The sequence below is a fragment of the Myotis daubentonii genome, chromosome 11 (genome assembly GCF_963259705.1).
Source record: "Myotis daubentonii chromosome 11, mMyoDau2.1, whole genome shotgun sequence".
Lineage (NCBI taxonomy): Eukaryota > Metazoa > Chordata > Mammalia > Chiroptera > Vespertilionidae > Myotis > Myotis daubentonii.
Window position 1 is genome coordinate 72,217,552 of NC_081850.1, and position 16,486 is coordinate 72,234,037.

Sequence of the window (16,486 nt, forward strand, 5' to 3'; positions counted from 1 at the left end):
AAAGAACCCAAAAACATTCCCAAAGTTTCTGGTGTTTGTGGTGTATGTCAATTGACCTGTGTTTTCTAAAGTCAGTTTGGTGGGGTGGAAGGTTGACGCAGCCATTCCCGCTTCCCCATCCGTGGGCCTGTTGGGGGGCCATTCCCACTCTTCCGGCCTCCCTCTGGTGGCTTCTGTGTTTCCAACATTCCCCCTGTCTGTCTTGGCTCTGGCCCTGGCACTCACCTCGTCAGGCCCCACCCAGCTCACCTCCCAGATGGCCAGGGTGATGTTTGCCATAAGGTACTACAATTCTGGCACCGTGCCCTGTGCTTGAGTCCTCTCCACCCCTTATCCACCTGAACTCCCACTGTGGGTCCTCGGCCTTATGTTCCTCAAACGTGTCCTCTCAGACCCTTGGCTTGCAGCAGGAACAGCAGGTGTTAACCAAGCTCCTAATCTTTCTAGACTGGCTCAGATGCCCCTTACAGGAAGCCTTCCCAGACTCCCCCTCCTGCAGAAGAAATCTTCTCGTGCTGGGTTTCCACACCACATGCCATCATCCATCCTGGCATGTGTGCTGGGGGTTACAGCAGGGGCTTCTGCAGCCAGGGGCACCGGCTTCAACATGAATGAATGGGTGAATGAATGAGTGAGTGAGCAATAGACAACCTGCCTATTCCAAATGCAGAAACTTTATTGGTGCAACTGAGGGAAAGAACTTAGGCACACAGGGTGGGTGGGGGTGTCTCAGGATAGGCCCCCCCAAAGTCCCTGAGGCCCTAATCCAATGCTGGGCCTGTCTCAGACCTCTCGTCTTCCTTCTTCCTTTCCTCGTCGTGCTGCTTCTCCAGCGGCAGGCACAGATTCTGCAGGTCAGTGGGAGAAGAAGCACAGTAATGGGGGTGGGCAGGGGTTCCTGGGGGGAAGGTGGAGTGTGCTCTGGCCTGGGGCTCCAGTCCCCATGGGCTTCTGGGAAGCTCAGCTGTCCCCGCAGTGAGATGGGCACAGAAAAGCAGGCTCTCCTGCCTGGCTGTGCAGCCCTGGCTGGGAGATGGCCCTCTCTGGGCCTCTGGGGCTGCCCAAAGCAGGAGCGCCCTCAGGTGGGCACTGCCTAGTCCTCCTTGCCCTCACCTTTTTCTCATCCGTGTACATGACTTCTGACTTGTCCATGCCCATGCACGTGAGGTAGTCATAGAACTGTTCCATTTGCTCCGGGGTCACCTCTGGCTTGTTAGCTGCAGGAGGGGGCAAAGGGACAGGTGAGAATGTCAGTGTGTGTGTGTGTGGGGGGGGAGGGCAGGGTATAGGCCAGGGAGGACTGGAGGTCTAGGGGCCCAGCCCTAGGAGCAGGTGGTTGGGGGAAGGCTGGTGGGAGTTTGGGGGTGCCTACCATAGAAGGACAGCCCCATGTTCTGCTTGTCTTCTGGGAATGCAGCAAACATGAAGGTCTTGGGGTCCTTGGGGAGCAGCAGGTGGGCAAAATGTTCTCTGCCTTTCGCTGGAAGAGAAAGCCTCTGGGTGAGACCATGGAGACGGAACAGTGGGTCCCTCCTCACAGGCGAGAAAACCTGGGTGTGCCCAGGCCCACACAGCCAATCGGTGAGGGCCAGGGGTTCACCTGGGCCATGTGTCCCTCACTCCTGCTGTGCACCAGGCCCTGTGCCGAATGGATGTGGAATCAGAGGCGCCTCTGTGAACTGTGGCTGTCAGGGCCTTTCTCCCCATTTTACAGATGAGGACAATGAGGTTCAGAGCGGAGCCTGGGGTGTTGGTTCAATTCCATTGGCATTTGTGTGTTCCTGCGATGGGCCTTTTCTGCAGTGATAGTGGGGTCATGGGTGGGCTGCCACACTTAGGTCCCAGAGGACACAGAGTGGTTGAGCCCTAGAAGGTTTGGCTAAGTGGATAGAGCATTGGCCCACGGACTAAAGGGTCCAGGGTTCCATCCCTGCCAAGAGCATGTACCTCAGTTGCAGGCTCAATCCCCAGCCCTGGTGTGGGAGGCAACCAGTCAATGTGTCTCTCTCATATTGATGTTTCCATTCTCTCTGTCTCTCCCCCTCCCTTTCACTCTCTCTAAAAATCAATGGGAAAATATCCTCAGGTGAGGATTAATAAAAAACAATCAAAAAGAGTGGTTGAGAGGCAGGACTGGAACCAATCTCGGGTTGAGTCCAGGTCTAATTGCAGGATGAGTGAGAGAGACAAGTGAGCACCTGCCGGGGTCCAACCCCAGCGGGTCCAGGGGTCCCCAAAGGTGTGGACGGAGTCGGTGAAGAAGGAATGACATGGAGACAGCGTTCAGTTGATCAGCAACCTAGCCAGGATCTCTAGCCCGGATCTCCAGAGAGGTTCTGCTTCGGATTTCCAGCGAGGTTCTGTAGCCATGTTCCCACGCTAGGTTCTCCAGCCAGGTTCTGTCCAGGCTCTCCAGTCAGGTTCAGTGTCCAGGTTCCAGTCAGGTTCTCCTGCCAATCTCTGTAGTCAGGTTCAGTCCAGGATCCCTTGCCATGTTCTCCCGCTAGGCTCTGTCTCTAGGCTCCGAGGCCAGTCCCTCTCCAGGATCCTCCGGCATGCTCTCTCCAGCGAAGTTCTTCTGTCTCTAGGCTCCGTGTAGATTCTGTCTTCTTCACTTGATCTTAGCCAAAAGGCCGAGAAGCGATGGTTCTGTCTTCTTGATTCTGTTCTAAGTTCTGTCTTCTTGGCTCTCATCTAAATTCTGTGTTCTGAGTTCTGTCTCTCTGTCTTGTTACATCTGTATTTATACCAGTTGATTCAATCCCATCAATCTCTATTCCAAAGGTTAGGGCGTTTCTTATCTCCATTCCAGGGAGAAAAGATTATGTAGTTTAAGCATGATTGTTCGTAGTTAAAGGGATTAATTACCCGCCTGGCACTTAGTTGAGGGGTTTTATTCCCTCCCTAACTTCAGGGGAAAATCCCTACCTGGGGATTCAACCTTTCTCGGAGAGGTGACCTTGGTTAAAACACAGCGCCAAGAAGGTGAGCAAACATATTAAGAACCGTATGCCATATATGCCAGGTCCCTTGAAACAGCAAGGATGGACCGGCTCCCGGCAAGCACCTGTATCTCCATTTCCTGAGCTGATCACTGCAATGTCCTCCTTGGGTGGTTTGTGAGTATTAACGTGGGTTCATTCATTGAAAGCACTTCAAACAGCACCTGGCACATAGTAAGAGCTCATAGCTATTGGCAGCTATGACTGATTGCTTCAGTGTGCAGGCAGCAGCCCATGGAGATGTAAGAAGTGGGCATCTCCCGGGCTCTCTGTGCCCAAAGCCCCAGGTCCCCTCCTTTGGGCTGGCCCACCCACCATCTCCCATCCCACACAGCAACCCTTCCCCTAAGGGCTCACCGGATTTGGACAGGGTCCCATTTTCCCGATGGACCTTCACGCTGCTGGAGTTATAGAGGCACTGGCCCCTCCTAACGCCAGACAGAAGAGGGGAGAAAACAGTAAGGTAGTCAAGGAGAAGTGGACTGTCACAATCTTGGAGTGGGAGAGTCAGGTGGCAATTAGAGTCAGCCCCGCCCCCATTCCCTGGATGAGAAGGCTGAGGCCAGGAGGGGGGAGGGGCTTTCTCCAGGTGTTTGGGCAGCTGGGAGGAGGAGCCAGAAGCTGGGCTGCAGCTGGGGCTGAGCTGGCACCATGTGCAGGTCTTACACGGTTGTGTATTCTCTGCTCAGTATCGTGTCCTCCGTGTGGTTGGGGGTGAAGTAAAAGAAGGCTGCATGGACATGGCTAGCTTCCTTCTTGTACTCGGGTGAGCGGAAAGCCGAGCCTATATAAAACCACTTGCCAGAGATCTGAGGAGAAGCCAGGAGCAGGTGATTGAGGCTGAGAGCTTAATCCTTGATAGTCAGCTGGGAGGAGACTGGGGCAGATCTTTACACTTTGCAAATCAGGAGACAGAGACCTGGGGGAGGAGTGGGGCTGCAGGAGCTCACTCTAGGAATCAGCCTACACCCCCCCTCCACCCCCCACCCCCGCACCCCGCTCCCAACCCCCGCCTCTCTGGTGACCCCACACAGTCAGCTTGCCCTGCTGAGGGACTTTGCAAGGCGGCTCTGAGTTTGGAAGCAGAGGAAGCCGCTGGAGGCTGGCCTGGTTCTCACCCCAGCGCCCAGGAGAGGCTGACCGCAAGCCAGCAGGGGAAGGGAAGTCCAGAGAGGGAGACAGCTCCCAAAGCGCTCAGGGCCCAGGCACCCACCTGGTCCAGGGAGGCATTGGTGATGGGCACCGAGAAATTGGGACACGCCGGGCTCTGGGCGTCCAGCAGGGGAAGAAGGCTCAAGACTGCAAGGGCCCAGGGCAGCGCCATGGCAAGACGAGGATGCCACTAGTGTCCGAGGTACTGGTGGCTGAGAGGTGCGGTGACCTTTATAATGAGCTGTGGGCTGGGCCCTGGGGACCTGCTATGACACAATCCTGAGAGCATTATGGAAATGCCATGTGCAGAACCTTCCCTCCTTTCCCAAAAGTCAGCCCCAGGCAAAGCCTCCAAGTTCAGGTCTAATTCGGGTCCCTGACCTCGAGATCAGGGCTCAAAGGTCTGACTGCTCAAAGCGAAGGTGGAAAGGGCTGGAGTGATAGTAGTGAAGCTGGTAGATTCCAAGATGGGCAGGTGCTCCCGGTTCCATCCAACTCCTGCCCCTCTGAGTGCCAGGACAGAGAGGACCCAGTCATAAATCAAATGCTAAGGCAACTTGGAGGTTCCCAGACTAGCCTGGGGTGTAGGGGCAATGGGCGGGGAGGGCTGTAGGGGGTGGGGGAAGGCAAACATGGATTCAGTTCCAGTTGAGTGTGGTAACAACTGTGAAAGACCAAAAGTTCAGAGTTGTCCCAACCCAGGCCGGGAGGCAGGGCTTTTTTCCAAAAAACACATAAACAAAAAACAACATGGGGCATTAAGTAGAATGTCTATTTTCAGTAAGTGTATTATGTGAACCATCTCCAACATCTGAAACAGGAAATCACTTCTGTGTCGTCTTCATCCTCTGCTATTCAAGTGGGAAGCTTGCTCTCTTTCACCAGCTGCCCCAATCCTGGAGCAGTGCCCAGCACACAGTGGGTCCTCAGGAATCCTGTGCAAGTACTAACTCTACCACCCTTCTGCATTTCCACATGACGGGGTCAAATCTTTATCCATACAAATAATATTTGCACAAAGTAGTATTATGGTATGCTTATAACTTTGGGTGCTCATCCATTTTATTTTTTGTTTTTTTAAATGATATTTTTATTTATTTCAGAGGTGGAGAGAGAGATAGAGACATCAATGATGAGAATCATTGATTGGCTGCCTCCTGCACACCCCCTACTGGGGATGGAGCTGGCAACCCAGGCTTGTCCCCGTGACCGGAGTTGAACCTGTGACCCTTTAGTCCGCAGGCTGATGCTCCATCCACTAAACCAAACCAGCAAGTGCCATTTTATATATTTTGAATAGTTTTTCATGTTTCACTGTAGTGAGTGGTTGTGATTTTAAGCTCACATCACCTTTCATTCACTTCCTAGATTATAATTTACTTAACCGTGCCCGCTCTCTATATCTTTCTATAGCATTTTATGTTATTACTAGAGGCCAGGTGCATGAAAGTCATGCGCGGCGGTTGGAGGGTGTCCCTCAGCCCAGTTGGCACCCTCTCCAATCTGGGACCCCTCGAGGGATGTCCCACTGCCCGTTTACGCCCAATCCTCCATGGCCCCTCTCTGTACCTCATCTCGAGACCCCCACTCTCGCCTGGGAATCCCTGTGGAATTGGGCCAGTGGCCAGCTACCTGCCAGGCCGTGTCCTATCCCCCCTCACCATAGCAGTGGGTACCTCAGCTTTTCTGGAATGTGTGTGCATCTGTGATATTTGTATATTGGGGGCTTTGGAAAAGTCCATTTTCTTTATTAGCGCAAATGAAGAAGAATGAATATTGATCATAAAAAAAGAAAAGCCAAGAGAACCCAAAACATTCCCAAAGTTTCTGGTGTTTGTGGTGTATGTCAATTGCTTTGTGGTTTCTAAAATCAGTTTGGTGGGGTAGAAGGTTGACACAGCCATTCCCCCCTTCCCCACCCGTGGGCCTGTTGGGGGCACATTCCTGTTCTTCCTGCCTCCCTCTGGAGGCTTCTGTGTTTCCAACATTATTTCCAAAATTCCCTCTGTCTCTGCCCTGGCCCTGGCGCTCACCTCATCAGGCCCCACCCAGCTCACCTCCCAGATGGCCAGGGTGATGTTTGCCATAAGGTCCTTCAAGCCTGGCACTGTGCCCTGTGCCTGAGTCCTCTCCACCCCTTATCCACCTGAACTCCCACTGTGGGTCCTCGGCCTTATGTTCCTCAAACGTGTCCTCTCAGACCCTTGGCTTGCAGCAGGAACAGCAGGTCTTAACCAAGCTCCTAATCTTTCTAGACTGGCTCAGATGCCCCTTGCAGGAAGCCTTCCCAGACTCCCCCTCCTTCAGAAGGAACCTTCTCATGCTGGGCTCCCACACCATGTGTCATCGTCCATCCTGGCATGTGTGCTGGGGGTAATAGGAGGGGCTTCTACAGCCAGGGGCGCCGGCTTCAAAATGAATGAGTGAATGAATGAGTGAGTGAGCAATAGACAACCTGCCTATTCCAAATGCAGAAACTTTATTGGTGCAACTGAGGAAAAGAACTGAGGCACAAAGGGTGGGTGGGGGTGTCTCAGGATAGGCCCAAAAGACACCGAGGTCCTAACCCAATGCTGTGCCTGTCTCGGACCTCTTGTCTTCCTTCTTCCTTTCCTCGTCGTGCTGTTTCTCCAGCGGCAGGCACACATTCTGCAGGACAGCAGGAGAAGAAACACAGTAATGAGGGTGGGCAGGGGTTCCTGGGGGGAAGGTAGAGTGTGCTCTGGACTGGGTTCCAGTCCCCATGAGCTTCTGGGAAGCTCAGCTGTCCCCGCAGTGAGATGGGCACAGAAAAGCGGGCCCTCCTGCATGGCTGTGCAGCCCTGGCTGGGAGATGGCCCTCTCTGGGCCTCAGGGGCTGCCCAAAGCAGGAGCGCCCTCAGGTGGGCACTGCCTAGTCCTCCTTGCCCTCACCTTTTTCTCATCCGTGTACATGACTTCTGACTTGTCCATGCCCATGCACGTGAGGTAGTCATAGAACTGTTGCATTTGCTCTGGGGTCGCCTCTGGCTTGTCAGCTGGAAGAGGAACAAGGGGACAGGTGAGAATGTCAGTGTGTGTGTGTGTGTGGGTGTGGGTGGAGGGTGGAGAGTGTCGGGAGGGCAGGGTAGAGGCCAGGGAGGACTGGAGTTCTAGGGGCCCAACCCTAGGAGCAGGTGGTTGGGGGAAGGCTGGTGGGAGTTTGGGGGTGCCTACCAAAGAAGGACAGCCCCATGTTCTGCTTGTCTTCTGGGAAAGAGGCGAGCATGAAGGTCTTGGGGTCCTTGGGGAGCAGCAGGTGGGCAAAATGTTCTCTGCCATTCTCTGGAAGAGAAAGCCTCTGGGTGAGACCGTGGAGACGGAACAGTGGGTCCCTCCTCACAGGTGAGGAAACCTGGGTGTGCCCAGGCCCACACAGCCAATCGGTGAGGGCCAGGGGTTCACCTGGGCCATGTGTCCCTCACTCCTGCTGTGCACCAGGCCCTGTGCCGAATGGATGTGGAAACAGAGGCGCCTCTGTGAACTGTGGCTGTCAGGGCCTTTCTCCCCATTTTACAGATGAGGACAATGAGGTTCAGAGCGGAGCCTGGGGTGTTGGTTCAGTTCCATTGGCATTTGTGTGTTCCTGCGATGGGCCTTCTCTGCAGTGATGGTGGGACATGGGTGAAGTCACTGCCTGCCCAATAAACAGGCTGCCACCCTTAGGTCCCAGAGGGTAAAGAGTGCTTGAGCCCTAGCCGGTTTGGCTAAGTGGATAGAGCATCGGCCCACGGACTGAACGGTCCAGGGTTCAGTTCCAGCCATGGGCATGTACCTCAGTTGCAGGCTCAATCCCCGGACCCTGTGTGGGAGGCAACCAATCAATGTGTCTGTCACACATTGATGTTTCCTTTCTCTCTGTCTCTCCCCTCCCTTTCACTCTCACTAAAAATCAATGGGAAAATATCCTCAGGTGAGGATTAATAAAAAAACAAAAAAAAAAGAGTGGTTGAGAGGCAGGACTGGAACCAATCTCGGGTTGAGTCCAGGTCTAATTGCAGGATGAGTGAGAGAGACAAGTGGGCTCCTGTCTCTCCATTTCCTGAGCTGATCACTGCAATGTCCTCCTTGGGTGGTTTGTGAGTATTAACTGGGTTAATTCATAGAAAGCACTTCAAACAGCACCTGGCACATAGTAAGAGCTCAGAGCTGTTGGCAGGTATGACTGATTGCTTCAGTGTGCAGGCAGCAGGCCCATGGAGATGTAAGAAGTGGGCATCTCCTGGGCTCTCAGTGCCCGAAGCCCCAGGTCCCCTCCTTTGGCCTGGCCCACCCACCATCTCCCATCCCACACAGCAACCCTTCCCTGAGGGCTCACCGGATTTGACCAGGGTCCCATTTTCCCGATGGACCTTCACGCTGCTGGAGTTATAGAGGCACTGGTCCCCGCTAAAGCCAGACAGAAGAGGGGAGAAAACGGTAAGATAGTCAAGGAGAAGTGGACTGTCACAATCTTGGAGGGAGAGAGTCAGGTGGCAATTAGAGTCAGCCCCGCCCCCATTCCCTGGATGAGAAGGCTGAGGCCAGGAGGCGGGGGGGGGGGGGGGGGGGCTTTCTCCAGGTGTTTGGGCAGCTGGGAGGAGGAGCCAGAAGCTAGGCTGCAGCTGCGCCTGAGCTGGCACCATGTGCAGGTCTTACACGGTTGTGTACTCTCTGCTCAGTATTGTGTCCTCCGTGTGGTTGGGGGTGAAGTAAAAGAAGGCTGCATGGATATGGCTAGCTTCCTTCTTGTACTCGGGGAAGCGGTAAGCCGAGCCAATATAATACCACTTGCCAGAGATCTGAGGAGAAGCCAGGAGCAGGTGATGGAGACTGAGAGCCTAATCCTTGATAGTCAGCTGGGAGGAGACTGGGGCAGATCTTTCCACTTTGCAAATCAGGAGACAGAGACCCAGGGGAGGAGTGGGGCTGCAGGAGCTCACTCTAGGAATCAGCCTTCACTTACCCGCCCCCCTCACCCTCGCTCCCAAATCTCCTACCTGGGTGGCCCCCACACAGTCAGCCTGCCCTGCTGAGGGACTTTGCAAGGAGGCTCTGAACTTGGATGCAGAGGACCCCTGCTGGAAGCTGGCCTGGTTCTCACCCCAGCGCCCAGGAGAGGCTGACTGCAAGCCCGCAGGGGAAGGAAGTTCAGAGAAGCAGATAGCTCCCATGGCGCTCAGGGCCCAGGCACCCACCTGATCCAGGGAGGCATTGGTGATGGGCACCGAGAAATTGGGACATGCCGGGCTCTGGGCGTCCAGCAGGGGAAGAAGGCTCAAGACAGCAAGGGCCCAGGGCAGCGCCATGACAGGACGAGGATGCGGCTAGAGTCAGAGATACTGGTGGCTGAGGGGTGCGGTTTCCTTTATAATGAGCTGTGGACTGGCCCTGGGGACCCGCTGTGACACAATCCTGAGAGCATTTGGGAAATGCCATGTGCAGAACCTTCCCTCCTTTCCCAAAAGTCAGCCCCAGGCGAAGCCTCCAAGTTCAGGTCTAATTTGGGTCCCTGACCTCGAGACCAGGTCCCAAAGGTCTGGTTGCTCAAAGCCAAGGTGGAAAGGGCTGGAGTGATAGTAGTGAAGCTGGTAGATTCCATAGAGGGGCAGGTATTCAGGGTTTCATCCAACTCCTGCCCCTCTGAGTGCCAGGACAGAGAGGACCCAGTCATAAATCAAATGCTAAGGCATCTTGGAGGTTCCCAGACTAGCCTGGGGTGTAGGGGCGATGGGCGGGGAGGGCTGTAGGGGTTGGGGGAAGGCAAACATGGATTCAGTTCCAGTTGAGTGTGGTAACAACTGTGAAAGACCAAAAGTTCAGAGATGCCCCAACCCAGGCCTGGAGGCTGGGCTATTTTCCAAAAAACAAATAAACAAAATCAACATGGGGCATTAAGTAGAATGTCTATTTTCAGTAAGTGTATTATGTGAACCATCTCCAACATCTGAAACAGGAAATCACTTCTGTGTTGTCTTCATCCTCTGCTATTCAAGTGGGAAGCTTGCTCTCTTTCACCCGCTGCCCCAATCCTGGAGCAGTGCCCAGCACACAGTGGGTCCTCAGGAATCCTGTGCAAGTACTAACTCTACCACCCTTCTGCATTTCCACATGACGGGGTCAAATCTTTATCCATACAAATAATAATTGCACAAAGTAGTATTTTGGTATGCTTACAACTTTGGATGCTCATCCATTTTATTTTTTGTTTTTTTAAATGATATTTTTATTTTTTTCAGAGGTGGAGAGAGAGATAGAGACATCAATGATGAGAATCATTGATTGGCTGCCTCCTGCACACCCCCTACTGGGGATGGAGCTGGCAACCCAGGCTTGTGCCCTTAACCGGAGTTGAACCTGTGACCTTTTAGTCCGCAGGCTGATGCTCCATCCACCGAACCAAACCAGCAGGTGCCATTTTATATATTTTGAATAGTTTTTCATGTTTCACTGTAGTGAGTGGTTGTGATTTTAAAGCTCACATCACCTGTCATTCACTTCGTAGATTATAATTTACTTAACCATGCCCTCTCTTTATATCTTTCTATAGCATTTTATGTTATTACTAGGGGCCCGGTGCACGAAATTCGTGCACTGGGTGTGTGTGGGGGGGAGTGTCCCTCAGCCCAGCCTGCCCCCTCTCACATACTGGGAGCCCTCAGGCGTTGACCCCCATCACCCTCCAATCGCAGGATCGGCCCTTGCCCAGGCCTGACGCCTCCGCCAGAGGTGTCAGGCTTGGACAGGGGACCCCCCTCTCCCCCCGATCACTGGCTCTGGCCCCCCACCCAGGCCTGAGGCCTCTGGCCCAGGAATCATGCCTGGGCAGGGGACCCCCATCTCCCTCTGATCGCTGTCTCCACCCCCCGCCAAAGCCTGACGCCTATGACCCAGGCTTCAGGCCTGGGCAAGGGGACCATCATATCCCCCCAATCCCCGGCTCCGCCCCCCGCCCAGGCCTGATGCCTCGGCCAGAGGAGTTGACCCTCATCACCCTCCGATCACCAATCACCGGATCGGCCCCTTGACCAGGCCTGAGGCCTCCGGCAGAGGTGTCAGGCCTGGGCAGGGGACCCCCAGCTCCCCGTGGTTGCAGGCTCCGCCCCTCCCCAGGCCTAACGCCTCTGGCTGAGGCGTCCGGCTCGGGCAGCGGGGACCCGCAGCTGCAGCGGCCCCGCCATCGTGGGCTCCGCTTTAGGCCCAGGCAAGGGACCCCTAGCTCCCGGGACTGCCAGCTTCGACCGTGCCCAGCTCCAATCGCTGGCTCCACTCCTACTTCCTGCTATCACTGGCCAGGGTGGCAAAGGTGCCTGATTCTCTGATCATGGCTGGGGGGCAGGGCAAAGGCGGCCCCAGGGCCGCCTTTGCCCTGCCCCCCAGCTCTTAGCTCCCCCCTGGGTTTCTGATCACTGTCAGTGGCAGGGGGCTTCTTCCTGCTTTCCCTTTCGCCTCCCTGCATTGTGCCTACATATGCAAATTAACCGCCATCTTGTTGGCAGTTAACTGCCAATCTTAGTTGGCAGTTAACTGCCAATCTTAATTGGCAGTTAATTTGCATATAGCCTTGACTAGCCAATGAAAAGGGTATCGTCGTACGCCAATTACCATTTTTCTCTTTTATTAGATAGGACTAGAGGCCTGGTTCATGAAATCCATGCACGGGAGTTGGGGGGTGAGCCTCAGCCCAGCTTGCACCCTCTCTAATCTGGGACCCCTCGAGGGATTTCCCACTGCCCGTTTAGGCCCAATCCTCCATGGCCCCTCTCTGTACCTCATCTCGAGACCCCCACTCTGTGCTGGGGATCCCTGTGGAATTGGGGCATTGGCCAGCTACCTGCCAGGCGGTGTCCTATCCCCACTCACCGTAGCAGTGGGTACCTCAGCTTTTCTGGAATGTGTGTGCATCTGTGATATTTGTATATTGGAGGCATTGGAAAAGTCCATTCTCTTTATTAGCGCAAATGAAGAAGAATGAATATTGATCATAAATAAAGAAGAGCCAAGAGAACCCAAAAACATTTCCAAAGTTTCTGGTGTTTGTGTATGTCAATTGCTTTGTGGTTTCTAAAGTCAGTTGGTGGGGTAGAAGGTTGACACAGCCATTCCCGCCTTCCCCACCCGTGGACCTGTTGGGGGCACATTCCTGTTCTTCCTGCCTCCCTCTGGAGGCTTCTGTGTTTCCAACATTATTTCCAAAATTCCTTCTGTCTCTGCCTTGGCCCTGGCGCTCACCTCATCAGGCCCCACCCAGCTCACCTCCCAGATGGCCAGGGTGATGTTTGCCATAAGGTCCTTCAAGCCTGGCACCGTGCCCTGTGCCTGAGTCCTCTCCACCCCTTATCCACCTGAACTCCCACTGTGGGTCCTCGGCCTTAGGTTCCTCAAACATGTCCTCTCAGACCCTTGGCTTGCAGCAGGAACAGCAGGTCTTAACCAAGCTCCTAATCTTTCTAGACTGGCTCAGATGCCCCTTGCAGGAAGCCTTCCCAGACTCCCCCTCCTTCAGAAGGAACCTTCTCATGCTGGGCTCCCACACCATGTGCCATCGTCCATCCTGGCATGTGTGCTGGGGGTAATAGGAGGGGCTTCTACAGCCAGGGGCGCCGGCTTCAACATGAATGAATGAGGGAATGAATGAGTGAGTGAGCAATAGACAACCTGCCTATTCCAAATGCAGAAACTTTATTGGTGCAACTGAGGGAAAGAACTGAGGCACAAAGGGTGGGTGTGGGTGTCTCAGGATAGGCCCAAAAGACACCGAGGTCCTAACCCAATGCTGTGCCTGTCTCGGACCTCTTGTCTTCCTTCTTCCTTTCCTCGTCGTGCTGTTTCTCCAACAGCAGGCACACATTCTGCAGGACAGCAGGAGAAGAAACACAGTAATGGGGGTGGGCAGGGGCTCCTGTGGGGAAGGTGGAGTGCGCTCTGGACTGGGGCTGCAGTCCCCATGAGCTTCTGGGAAGCTCAGCTGTCCCCGCAGTGAGATGGGCACAGAAAAGCAGGCTCTCCTGCCTGGCTGTGCAGCCCTGGCTGGGAGATGGCCCTCTCTGGGCCTCTGGGGCTGCTCAAAGCAGGAGCGCCCTCAGGTGGGCACTGCCTAGTCCTCCTTGCCCTCACCTTTTTCTCATCCGTGTACATGACTTCTGACTTGTCCATGCCCATGCACGTGAGGTAGTCATAGAACTGTTCCATTTGCTCTGCGGTCGCCTCTGGCTTGTCAGCTGCAGGAGGAACAAGGGGACAGGTGAGAATGTCAGTGTGTGTGTGTGTGGGGGGGGGGGGGTGGTGGTGGTGGAGAGTGTCGGGAGGGCAGGGTAGAGGCCAGGAAGGACTGGAGGTCTAGGGGCCCAGCCCTAGGAGCAGGTGGTTGGGGGAAGGCTGGTGGGAGTTTGGGGGTGCCTACCAAAGAAGGACAGCCCCATGAGCTGCTTGTCTTCTGGGAATGCAGCAAGCATGAAGGTCTTGGGGTCCTTGGGGAGCAGCAGGTGGGCAAAATGTTCTCTGCCATTCTCTGGAAGAGAAAGCCTCTGGGTGAGACCATGGAGACGGCACAGTGGGTCCCTCATCACAGGCGAGAAAACCTGGGTGTGCCCAGGCCCACGCAGCCAATCGGTGAGGGCCAGGGGTTCACCTGGGCCATGTGTCCCTCACTCCTGCTGTGCACCAGGCCCTGTGCTGAATGGATGTGGAATCAGAGGCGCCTCTGTGAACTGTGGCTGTCAGGGCCTTTCTCCCCATTTTACAGATGAGGACAATGAGGTTCAGAGCGGAGCCTGGGGTGTTGGTTCAGTTCCATTGGCATTTGTGTGTTCCTGCGATGGGCCTTCTCTGCAGTGATGGTGGGACATGGGTGAAGTCACTGCCTGCCCAACAAACAGGCTGCCACCCTTAGGTCCCAGAGGGTAAAGAGTGCTTGAGCCCTAGCCGGTTTGGCTAAGTGGATAGAGCATCGGCCCACGGACTGAAGGGTCCAGGGTTCAGTTCCAGCCATGGGCATGTACCTCAGTTGCAGGCTCAATCCCCGGACCCTGTGTGGGAGGCAACCAATCAATGTGTCTGTCACACATTGATGTTTCCTTTCTCTCTGTCTCCCGCCCTCCCTTTCACTCTCTCTAAATATCAATGGGAAAACATCCTCAGGTGAGGATTAATAAAAAACAAACAAAAAGAGTGGTTGAGAGGCAGGACTGGAACCAATCTCGGGTTGAGTCCAGGTCTAATTGCAGGATGAGTGAGAGAGACAAGTGGGCTCCTGTCCCTCCATTTCCTGAGCTGATCACTGCAATGTCCTCCTTGGGTGGTTTGTGAGTATTAACTGGGTTAATTCATAGAAAGCACTTCAAATAGCACCTGGCACATAGTAAGAGCTCAGAGAAGTTGGTAGCTATGACTGATTGCTTCAGTGTGCAGGCAGCAGGCCCATGGAGATGTAAGAAGTAGGCATCTCCCGGGCTCTCTGTGCCCAAAGCCCCAGGTCCCCTCCTTTGGCCTGGCCCACCCACCATCTCCCATCCCACACAGCAACCCTTCCCTGAGGGCTCACCGGATTTGACCAGGGTCCCATTTTCCCGATGGACCTTCACGCTGCTGGAGTTATAGAGGCACTGGTCCCCCCTAAAGCCAGACAGAAGAGGGGAGAAAACGGTAAGATAGTCAAGGAGAAGTGGACTGTCACAATCTTGGAGGGAGAGAGTCAGGTGGCAATTAGAGTCAGCCCCGCCCCCATTCCCTGGATGAGAAGGCTGAGGCCAGGAGGGGGGAGGGGCTTGCTCAAGGTGTTTGGGCAGCTGGGAGGAGTAGCCAGAAGCTGGGCTGCAGCTGGGGCTGAGCTGGCACCATGTGCAGGTCTTACACGGTCATGTACTCTCTGCTCAGTATCGTGTCCTCCGTGTGGTTGGGGGTGAAGTAAAAGAAGCCTGCCTGGATTTTGCCAGCTTCCTTCTTGTACTCGGGGAAGCGGTAAGCCGAGCCAATATAATACCACTTGCCAGAGATCTGAGGAGAAGCCAGGAGCAGGTGATGGAGACTGAGAGCCTAATCCTTGATAGTCAGCTGGGAGGAGACTGGGGCAGATCTTTCCACTTTGCAAATCAGGAGACAGAGACCCAGGGGAGGAGTGGGGCTGCAGGAGCTCACTCTAGGAATCAGCCTTCACTTACCGGCCCACTTCACCCCCCCCTCCCAAACCCCCTACCCCGGTGGCCCCCACACAGTCAGCCTGCCCTGCTGAGGGACTTTGCAAGGAGGCTCTGAACTTGGAGGCAGAGGACCGCTGCTGGAGGCTGGCCTGGTTCTCACCCCAGCGCCCAGGAGAGGCTGACCGCAAGTCAGCAGGAGAAGGAGGTCCAGAGAGGGAGACAGCTCCCATGGAGCTCAGGGCCCAGGCACCCACCTGGTCCAGGGAGGCATTGGTGATGGGCACCGAGAAATTGGGACACGCCGGGCTCTGGGCATCCAGCAGGGGAAGAAGGCTCAAGACTGCAAGGGCCCAGGCCAGCACCATGGCAAGACGAGGATGGGCCTAGATTCTGAGGTACTGGTGGCTGAGGGGTGAGGTGACCTTTATAATGAGCTGTGGGCAGGGCCCTGGGGACCCGCTGTGACACAGTCAGTGAGTGTTTGGGAAATGTTATGTGCAGAACATCCCTCTTTTCCCAAAAGTCAGCCCTAGGTTAAGCCTCCAAGCTCGGGTCTAATTTGGGTTGCTGACCTTGAGACCAGGGCCCAAAGGTCTGGCTGTTCAAAGCCAAGGTGGAAAGGGCTGGAGTGATAGCAGTGAAGCTGGTAGATTCCAAGATGGGCAGGTGCTCCCGGTTTCATCCAACTCCTGCCACTCTGAGTGCCAGGACTTGAGAGGCACCCAGTCATAAATCAAATGCTAAGGCAACTTGGAGGTTCCCAGGCTAGCCTGGGGTGTAGGGGCGATGGGTGGGGGATGGGTGTAGTGGGTGGGGGAAGGCAAACATGGATTCAATTCCAGTTGAGTGTGGTAACAACTGTGAAAGACCAAAAGTCCAGAGATGCCCCAACCCAGGCCTGGAGTCAGGGACATTTTCCAAAAAACACATAAACAAAAAACAACACGGGGCATTAAGTTGAATGTCTATTTTCAGTAAGTGTATTATGTGAACCATCTCCAACATCTGAAACAGGAAATCACTTCTGTGTCGTCTTCATCCTCTGCTATTCAAGTGGGAAGCTTGTTCTCTTTCACCAGTTGCCCCAATCCTGGAGCAGTGCCCAGCACACAGTGGGTGCTCAGGAAATCCTGTGGAATTACTAACTCTACCACCCTTCTGCATTTGTACATGACGGGGTCAAATCTTTATCCATAC

At 54.6% G+C, this 16,486-nt stretch overlaps 3 protein-coding genes across 3 annotated transcripts; all 3 read right to left on the bottom strand.

The window, feature by feature from the left end:
* Positions 1 to 658: 658 nt before the first annotated feature.
* LOC132212345 (alpha-1-acid glycoprotein-like) lies at positions 659 to 4,374 on the bottom strand. Its single transcript, XM_059657882.1, has 6 exons — positions 4,216 to 4,374; positions 3,669 to 3,811; positions 3,360 to 3,430; positions 1,373 to 1,480; positions 1,114 to 1,217; positions 659 to 848 (listed from the first exon to the last, which is right to left on the bottom strand). The coding sequence occupies exons 1-6, from the start codon at positions 4,324 to 4,326 to the stop codon at positions 762 to 764; spliced, it is 624 nt and encodes a 207-aa protein (XP_059513865.1). The 5' UTR covers positions 4,327 to 4,374; the 3' UTR covers positions 659 to 761.
* Positions 4,375 to 6,619: 2,245 nt separating this feature from the next.
* On the bottom strand, positions 6,620 to 9,498 carry LOC132212346 (alpha-1-acid glycoprotein-like). The gene is made up of 6 exons (XM_059657883.1): positions 9,350 to 9,498; positions 8,811 to 8,953; positions 8,491 to 8,561; positions 7,350 to 7,457; positions 7,068 to 7,171; positions 6,620 to 6,803 (listed from the first exon to the last, which is right to left on the bottom strand). Exons 1-6 carry the CDS (start codon positions 9,458 to 9,460, stop codon positions 6,717 to 6,719), a joined length of 624 nt encoding a protein of 207 aa, XP_059513866.1. The 5' UTR covers positions 9,461 to 9,498; the 3' UTR covers positions 6,620 to 6,716.
* A 3,322-nt stretch (positions 9,499 to 12,820) lies between these two features.
* On the bottom strand, positions 12,821 to 15,699 carry LOC132212347 (alpha-1-acid glycoprotein-like). Its single transcript, XM_059657885.1, has 6 exons — positions 15,544 to 15,699; positions 15,004 to 15,146; positions 14,695 to 14,765; positions 13,555 to 13,662; positions 13,269 to 13,372; positions 12,821 to 13,003 (listed from the first exon to the last, which is right to left on the bottom strand). Exons 1-6 carry the CDS (start codon positions 15,652 to 15,654, stop codon positions 12,917 to 12,919), a joined length of 624 nt encoding a protein of 207 aa, XP_059513868.1. The 5' UTR covers positions 15,655 to 15,699; the 3' UTR covers positions 12,821 to 12,916.
* Between the last annotated feature and the right edge of the window lie 787 nt (positions 15,700 to 16,486).